This window comes from Lactuca virosa, chromosome 2 (genome assembly GCF_052849685.1).
Source record: "Lactuca virosa cultivar CGN04683 chromosome 2, Lactuca_virosa_CGN04683_v6, whole genome shotgun sequence".
NCBI lineage: Eukaryota > Viridiplantae > Streptophyta > Magnoliopsida > Asterales > Asteraceae > Lactuca > Lactuca virosa.
The window spans coordinates 214,334,865-214,344,526 of record NC_136427.1 but is presented as its reverse complement, the minus strand read 5'-3'; the positions used below and the strand labels follow the sequence as shown (position 1 = coordinate 214,344,526).

The 9,662-nt window shown below is 31.8% G+C and overlaps 1 protein-coding gene across 1 annotated transcript; it reads right to left on the bottom strand.

Annotated features, from left to right (window-relative positions):
- Positions 1-583: 583 nt before the first annotated feature.
- On the bottom strand, positions 584-2,385 carry LOC145156781 (limonoid 7-O-acetyltransferse-like). Its single transcript, XM_079076032.1, has 2 exons — positions 2,180-2,385; positions 584-2,095 (listed from the first exon to the last, which is right to left on the bottom strand). Exons 1-2 carry the CDS (start codon positions 2,338-2,340, stop codon positions 679-681), a joined length of 1,578 nt encoding a protein of 525 aa, XP_078932158.1. The 5' UTR covers positions 2,341-2,385; the 3' UTR covers positions 584-678.
- Between the last annotated feature and the right edge of the window lie 7,277 nt (positions 2,386-9,662).

The window sequence follows — 9,662 nt, the reverse complement described above, 5'->3', positions numbered from 1 at the left end:
ATCTAAAACTATATTTTGGTTCGGTGTTATACTTTATTTTCTTTTTGATGTATATGGATTGATGTAACACACTAAAAATATGGTTATGTATTATTTTAATGTATTTGGAGTGATATCCAACTTATTTTTATATATATTTTTAATGTTTGAACTTGTAGACATCAAACTCATGATTTATATATGTATGTAAGTATAGGAAAATAAGAAAAAATATGAAAAGTATAGAAACCGGTTGACCCGGCGGTCTAACCGGTTGAACCGGGAACCGGTCACCATACCGGTTCAACTAAAAAACCGGTTTTTAAAACATTGGATGTGGTCACAATTGCTACAAGTAATTACAAGATCTACGATATATGGGGTCTATACTCTATAGCGACGACCGGCACAATTATGGAGCTATGTTAACCAATTTTTGACCTTCAATATTGAGGACATTTGTCTTTTCACTTGAGGTCATTTCTTGTAGTGTTGATAAACTTGCAAATACACAAATGCGGTATAATTTCTATTGCACAAATAAATGATAAACCGGTAAACTATAAAATATAAGAAATCAACAAGTAGGTTTACGGTTTGGAAATGATACAAACATATGTTCGTATAGCGTGAAAAGCACTTATTGGTTGATATATTTTACAGCAAATAAAAGTGGGAAGGTATAAAAAGAGTCATCAATCAAGCTTGGAGAGGACTAGGCTCCACAGAAGCGTATAAAAGGAGGTCAGGGTCATTCTCGAGTATGTCCATTTCTTCTTCGCCCAATGTTACCCATGCTTCAACCCCATCACCGTCTCTTGTATCCATCAATATTATGATATTGGCATAAAGAGGAATATTGTCGTTAAAATTCCCATAGCATGACCACACTGGCCTTCCCCATCCAAAATCTGCTTCATATAACCCAGAATTGCACATGCTACTAGACGAATAGTAATCTGCATCATAGCTTGACATTTGACCCCCTAACCGTTTCATCCCATCAACAATATAATCACTCCCTTGTTCACCTTTAAACTTCTCAAGATAGCTACTGTCAACTTTCGCTATACCAGCTTTAACGTGCCCAATCATGGTCTCCAAGCTTAAGCTGTCTTTTAATTCACAACTAGCTACACCTGTCCAGCAAATGTTTCCAATCGCATTTTCTGGTATGGGTGGCGTAAATCTTCCTCGTATATTCAGGGCAAATTGCAAAATGGATGGTCTTTCTCCGTTTAATTTCCTTGCGGCAGCTGTCGCGCACTTCCAAATCAGTGAGGTGACTGCTACAACACGAGTGGAGGAGACAGTTTCAGCTGCTTTGGCCTTTAGTGCTTGTAATGCTGAGGAATCAAACCGAAATCTCTTGGTGGAACATTTTCCACTCTTCAACATCAAAGGCCTTACTGCTAAGAACGATAGAGGGCAAGATGCATTTGAAGCTGCTTTTGTGTTGGGAAGGAATAGAGACGAAGAAACAAAGTCAGGGTAAACCATCTTCTGGGGATCATCACCCTTTGCTGCAGACGCCCAAGCATTTAAAAACGTGGAGTATGTGCGACCATCAATAAGCTTATGCGAATTGTACATGGAAATAGCAACACCACCACAACTAAAGAAGTTCACTTGGATCAGAGACAGATATTGTCCTAGTGTTGGCTCCTTACAGTTTAGGGGACTGGGAAGTAGCCCCTGGAGTAAACTGTAATCTGGTTTGGCCACAAAACTTGAGAGATCACCATCAACTCGTGTCTCGACATAATGCACACCTTCGTCAGTACATACTATATTGTTATCGTCCATATACTTTCCTGCAAATGGGTAAAATCGAGTAAGTGTTTCCGCCAACGAATCCCTCAACAGTTTGGATCTTTCAACCATCAAGTTGTCGATGTTTATGTTGGTGTTTCCATTAACATTGTTTGGATAAAAGAAAATAAATGGAACGTAAGAGGGAATATTGATTTGATCCAATGCAGAAAGCTTGTATAATCGGAGGTCTTGGGGAGTTGGCTTATCAGGCTTCACATGTTGTATAGACATAACACGGATTCCACTTCTGCTATTTTCTTGGACACTTTTATCACCAGCATGCGTCTGAGAAAAATTGAATCTGCATTGTAAAACATGAAAACAATCATCCTATATTCAAAAGAATAAGCCTTATTTGCAACCACAAAGAGAAGAGTGTACGTACTCTTGAGGTATTGCACTTTGTGGTTGAGCCGAAAAGAACCGGGGTTCATAGGCATATTGCTTGTTAGTAACGAGATATGCAGCAAGTGATCGTTCTAACACAAGAAGAGGATGCTTGGATGCCTTTGAGGAGGCCAACAAACTACCGAATAGCCTCATCATTTTCACCTGAAAGCCTTTTAACTAGACTGTATGTTGGATGGTGATGCTTTTTGTTTCCTTATATGCCTCTATATATAGGTACAGGTATCCATGAATATGTAGATAGGAAGATACTTTATATATATGAATCTGAAGATCTCGTTACACAGTTGATGACGTAATATGTTAGCTTCCACCTACAAGAAATCAATTCTTATATCGAATTAATCATTAAATAATGAGTTGATTGCTTATTAAACGCCTAAGATATTCTTATGTGGAATTAATCATTAAATAATGAGTTGCTTGCTTATTAAACGCCTAAAAGCATCTCATAAAATCTCATAAAATGTATTATAAAACCCCTCATCTAAATTTGTTATATTTTTAAACAAATATCAATTTTTTTTAAATCAAATGACAAAACCATTTAATTAAAACTATATATTACAATACGGAAATTATGACAATTATATATATATATATATATATATATATATATATATATATATATATATATATATATATATATATATATATATATAGAATGATCATTTGAGAACTCATAGTTTCCCGAGAACCCGAGAACTAATTTTAGGCCCTAAGATCAAATAAATAAAGGGTTGAGATCGCTTATGGCATTTTTGTAAATAAATGGAAAAAAATGACATGGGGGTATCTTTATTTTTTTGATGCAAGGGTGTTATTGGAACTAAAATATCATATTAAATGTCATCCCTAATTCTAAGAACGTCAAATCTTTTTCTCTCACACAAAACCCAATGTCGCACCCCTGTATCATGAGAGATCTCTTCCTTTCTCCGTCTGTGATGGCTTCTAATCCCGACTAAATTCCCACTGTGTTGTCAAAGTCGATGGTGCTTCTGATTACACATATTACTTTATCAAATCGAGTCAATAGATAGTGTGTAATTATGATTCAGTTGATGATTTAACTAAGCCACAATCGTAGATCTGGAATGAAACTCCATCCACCGCCTCCTTCCGACGAATCTCTTCCTGCACGATCTCTTCGCCGCCGATTCCCACTAAAATTACCGCCACATTGAGTATCGAGCTCGATGCACACAGTAAGGTTCAACGATCGATCCAATGATTTCACCTGGATATCAGCGATGATCTCTCACACTCTCATTCGGTGTTACCTTCTAATCGCAACTAAATTCCGATGAAGTTGGCGAACTCGATGTTGCTAACGGCGTCAGAATCATCGAACGTTGCCTCTCCCCTTTCTCCAAATCTGATCGTTCACCACATTTATGCGCCTATATTCCTCTATTTTGATCTCGTTTCACCGGAAACCATATGATACCAGATCCCATTACACTAACCGCTGCTGCTATTGAATCTCACATCATTGCTGAGTCGACACAAACGTTTCTACCTCCTCCACTTGTAAGCATCTACTGTGAGTAAATCCAGTCTCATTATTGTTACGTCGATCACCATTACTGTGAGTAAATCCTGTCTCATTATCGTAATTAGTTCGCAAAGAATACACACTTGTAAGCATCCACGTATTTGCAATTTAACTGTTCGATGTTTTGCGCGTTAGAGATTTATCGCCTTTTAGCTGTTTGATAGTTTGCAGATTACAATATGCTATCTGTAATGCATGATATATGGGACTGATGCCCTATTTCTTTGTTAATTATTGATAATTGTCGTCTAACTAGTTTCTGGTTCTTATTGAATGTCTGTTTTAGGTTGCTTAGTTAGCCAGCATGTATATTGTTAGCCTTTTGCTTTCTTTATTGTTTCCTTCTTTGGTAGAGTTTTGGGATTATGATTATCTCAATTAGTTTGTGACACAACTGAGTTTAGTTGAGACCTGAGGAAGTTGATTGATTATATTGAATTTTTGAAATAAAAGCTGAGTTTTGAAATAATTTCTTTGTTAATTATTGATAATTTATACTCAACTTATTTACCTTGACTCTATTTGATGAAAATATATCCAGTTATATCTTACATTTTACTTTCTTGCAGATATTGTTTCGGTAATTGATATTTGGTTCTATATGTTGTATGATGATATTCGTGGGTGCAACACACCTTATTACATTACTCCAGATCCTCATCGTTGCTAGTCACTCTAGGATGCAATAAGGTAATTTTGAAAAGAAAATATAAAGTCAATTTGTCAGTTTTAGAGTTTTTTATATTGCAATTGAATTGTTTTCTACTTTTTATATAGTTGGAAGAGTTGCCTTTCCCAAAATCACCGGAAGATGTTAAAGTATGTTAAAAGAAAAAGGCAGATAGAGGGTTAGTTTGTTGGCTGCCATAAAAGTTTTTATCTGAGATTTGAATTCTCATCTTTATTGCATCAACTATCATGTTCTGATTGTAATCTAATATCAAACCATTTTGTATTGGAACAACATTATGGAGCTGGAAAATGATCAAACAGAAGAATCCTCCTTGTATGAAGAATCAAACATAAAGGATACTTCAGATAATGATACTGATGCATTCGGTGACCAAAGATCAAAATGTGCAGGTATATAGGTACTAACTTGGTATCTATACATGTACATATTTTTTTCACATAGTTGTTTACTAACTTGGTATCTATACATGTACATATTTTTTCACATACTAACTTGGTGATTCACTTGTGATTCACATATGAATTACATGTGATTCACATGTAAATCACATATGAATTAGATGTGATTCACATATGAATTACATGTGATTCTTGGCTAATAGAAAATCCATATGATGATATAATGAACAATCACATTTAATTAAATCACATATGAATTACATGTGATTCACGTATGAATTACATGTGATTCACATGTAAATCACATATGAATTACATGTGATTCACATATGAATTACATGTGATTCACATGTAAATCACATATACTTCACATATGAATTGCATGTGATTCACATGTAAATCACATATGAATTACATGTGATTCACATCTAAATCACATATGTATTTTTGTGAGTGTTTTTGCATCAATCAGATTCTTTTTATTTTTCTTGTAGATTTGGAAGAAATTGTGGTGAATATTGAAGATGTGAAAAATGATAAATTGAAGAAAATATGGAAATATTGACACGAAGACATGAAAATGCTTTGAAATTTTGTAGTATTTTTTTTGCTTTTTATATTTTATATTGTATCGAATAAAATACTTATTGTATTGTGTTTAGATTAGTAAATAAAATGAGTTTTCTTATGATTTTCTTACAAATATTATAGTATATGAAATATGCATATATGCATTTGTAAAAATATGCATAAATGTACCAAAAATGTTGATTTTTTTGGTTAAAAAATTATAGTATTTTTTAAATATTCCAGTTTTTTTTCTTGATTTTTAAATGTTTTTTAAAAAAATGCAGTTTTAAAAAAAAAATTCTTTTTTTTCAAATTTTTTTCAAAAATTCATGTTTTCTATAAAAAAACTAAAAACTCTACACTTTTTTAACAAAAAAACTGAAAAATACTATTTTAAAAAAAAACTGAAAATTCTATTTTTTAAAAAAACTGAAAATACTAATTTTTTTAAAAATCTGCAAAAAAAAAGTGATTTTTTTTCAAAAATTCATGTTTTCTTTAAAAAAATTAAAAAATCTGCACTTTTATTTCTCGGGTTCTCGGGAAACTATGAGTTAGTTTTGATCTAACGGTCCACTTTTAGTTCTCGGGTTCTCGGGAAACTATGAGTTCTCAACCGATCTCAACCCTATATATATATATATATATATATATATATATATATATATATATATATATATATATATATATATATATATATATATATATATATATATATATATATATATATATATCAAGGTTGTAAAAATTAATCGCTCGACGTTAGCTAGTCGGTGGACTGAGGTTAAGAGATTAATCGGTAGGCGGAGATTAATCGGGGACCATTAAATGCTAATTTGTTAGATTTTAAAAAATTAAATATGACTAATATCATATAAAAGTTCGTAAATATCACTAATATCATAACAAAATAGGTTAATATGATAAATACAACACTAATCATACCTTAAATAGTTTCTGTTGATATATAACTTCTTCAAAGTGTTAAAATTTCATCGGGTTCTACTGTTTCAGTCATTGTGTATGCAAGGATTAATCGCTAGGCGCCCTCTAATCGGTCGAGTACCGCCAATCTGGACCTAATCGAGATTTTTACAACACTGATATATATATATATATATATATATATATATATATATATATATATATATATATATATATATATATATATATATATATATATATATATATATATATATATATAATAATAATAATAATAATAATAATAAAACACACGAAATACGAAACCAAAAACTAAAAATATAATTTTTTCCGATTTTTTTACAAAAATACGAATGATGATAAATTTTTACATATAGAGTTATAAAAAATAACAAAAAATTATATTATAATCAATAATTTAATACTTAATACAAACATTAAAATGAAAATTTATTTAATATTTGTTAAAAGAAATTAATTTGTTGATAAACAAGAAATTTTAAAGTTCCATTATAATTAGGGAGTAAAGTGTAGTATATTGATTAAATAGGTGATAGTTGTATTAAAGGCAAACTCGAAAAACTATTTAGTTTTATATCAAATGGTTGAATTAATCGACCAAAACATAAATGATCTTCGATGGTAAAAAGTTAGTTTTTAAGTCGATCATAAATATCCGATCTCTATCTCAACCTCTCATGGACCTCTCATTGAAGATGTTCTAAGATTATTTTATGTACATTTTGAATTTCCGTCTTTATCATCATCAAATCCATCTTAGAATTAAAGAAATCTAAATTCTAACACACATCTTACAAAATCTAGGCAATAGATGTGAATTATTGTTATTAGTGGCATTATGAGAAAAAAGAATAAAAAAAAAAGACAAAGAATTTACATGATTCGGTCATATGTGAACTACATGTATAGACATGAACCAAAGATATCTTATTCTCCATGAAAACCATTATTACGTATTATCATTAGGAATCGAGTTGCAAGTATTTAAAACTCTAAACGCTATTACATATTAATTACGTTGTATCTTATATAACATAAATTTTAAAACACGGGAAATATGTAACAAAATTTGGTTCGATCACAAACCCATTTGGATATAATTCCAAGTCACACATCTAACAATTTTCACCTTGACTTGAATTGTCATCAATCGACAAGACTTCTTAAGAACCATCTCCTTCCTTCCAAACTGCCCCGAAGGGCTCACCTCCATTGAACATTTACCAAGTCCAAGTAGAGCTTGAAGTACTACATGGGTAACACCTTACTCAACATATATGTTGGGTTCTATTTGGTATAGTTATCTTCAGAATAAAGAATATATTTTGTTCAAGAACAACATGAATGAAGTTCAGCCTAACATTAATATGTTTTGGCCTCTCATGATAGATTGGATTCTTTTATAGACTCAACACACTCTGACTATCCTAATACAAAGTAGGCATATCCATATTAAACACAAGATTCTAAATGAGTATCTGTAGCCATATACATTCTTTTCTCCATTCAGTCATTGACATATACTCTTCCTTTAGCTATGGACAAGGCAATTATCGATTGTAATGTTGCTTCCAACTAATAGCGCATCAGAATAAGGTAAAGATATAGCACGTCAATGATTGCCTCTTTACCAATTCACCACCATTATCTAAGTTTGCATATCCAAACAACCATCAATATATCTACCAACATTATGAACTAGAAAAATGTTTATCGTTCCTTTCAATTATTGTATTATCCACTTGAATGTTTCCCAATGAACGTTTACTAAATTACTCATAAACCTACGTACCACAATAACTACATGAGAAAGATTAGGCCTACTACAAACCATAGCATACATGAGACATCCAAAAGCACTTAAATATGGAATTTTGTTCATATAGATATTCTCCCCATTTGTAGTTGTAATAGTGTTACGATCTAGTTTAATGCATGCTACTAAAGGAGTAGAAACTGGCTTGGACTGATATACATGTAGTGATTTCAAGACTCTCTAAATGTATTTTTTTTTAAGAAACGTATAACCTGGTCTGCTTTCCTATCCGTCCAGATCCCTATCCCAAATATTTTCTTTGTTGTACCCAAGACATTGACCTCGAACTTCTCTTTTAATAAAGCATTCAAGTCATTAATTTCAGCTATATTCTTACTTACAGTTATCATGTGAACCACATACAGTAACACACAAACACAAACACACACACACACACATATATATATATATATATATATATATATATATATATATATATATATATTGTCACAACTAGCAAATTCAAGGTTGAGAGGGTGATTCATGTACAAAAAAATTTCCTCTATGTAACCTTGCAACATCAAATTAGTGAAATTCAGACTACAAATTTTATTTGAATTCATACCTGCATACATTGTGAATCAAGTTGAAATAGCCTCATGTAAGCCCAAAACTTGATCCAATAGCTAAGCCCAATCAATTTTGGGCCTTGGCCCAAGAATTCTCGGCCCAAACACTATAGGCCGAAAACCCATTTCTTTGGACCTTATTGGACCGAAAACCCTTCTATTGGATTAAATAAAACCCAAAAACCCATACACACATCAAAACTGCAAAGCCTTTAAGGAGTTGGGGTGTTTTCGGCCACCCTAAAACCGAAAACCCCCATGAAAAAGCCATAGGGGCCAAAAACCCCATAGTTTGCGGTTGGGATTAGACAAAAAAATGCAAAAAGGGAGTGACACCTCATTATTATCCCACAAACCTCCAAGTAATTAGCCATCAGGTATCTAAGCACTTGTACTAATTACCCACTATGTCTCTAGGCCACAAGAAGTCAACCCTTTCCCCCATACATATATGAAAGGTCTAGTACGCTCAAAAGTCATATTAAAGTGATATTGCTAAATAACATATGATACTAATGGGTCACTAACAACAACTTGATACAATTGATTATTTATTAGAAATTGATTTTAATAAATATTCAATAAAACTCTTATAATTAAATTGGAAATTATTTATTTCATGGAAATAATAATTTTCATTAGCAAGTAACATTATATTATTTCATATGGTATGAATTAATAAGTAATGCACAACTTTTGTGGACTAGTTGAAAACCTTTTGTCTTTTACTTAAAAGCCAAAGTTTATATTTTATAAACTTTGAGTTTATAAAATTTAAACTAACTTTCCTCTTTTTTATACAATTTTCAGAATTTGCATAAAATGAAGAAATGTATGGCTTTTCCATTAGTTTATTCAAAATAAATGAAGCATGGGAGACATGTTTATAACA

Excerpts from the sequence above, each read along its gene's own strand:
- LOC145156781 (XM_079076032.1), bottom strand. The coding sequence starts at position 2,340 with ATGATGAGGCTATTCGGTAGTTTGTTGGCCTCCTCAAAGGCATCCAAG. Across the intron at positions 2,096-2,179 it reads CAAAGTGCAATACCTCAAGA|ATTCAATTTTTCTCAGACGC; the intron begins GTACGTACACTC and ends TTTACAATGCAG.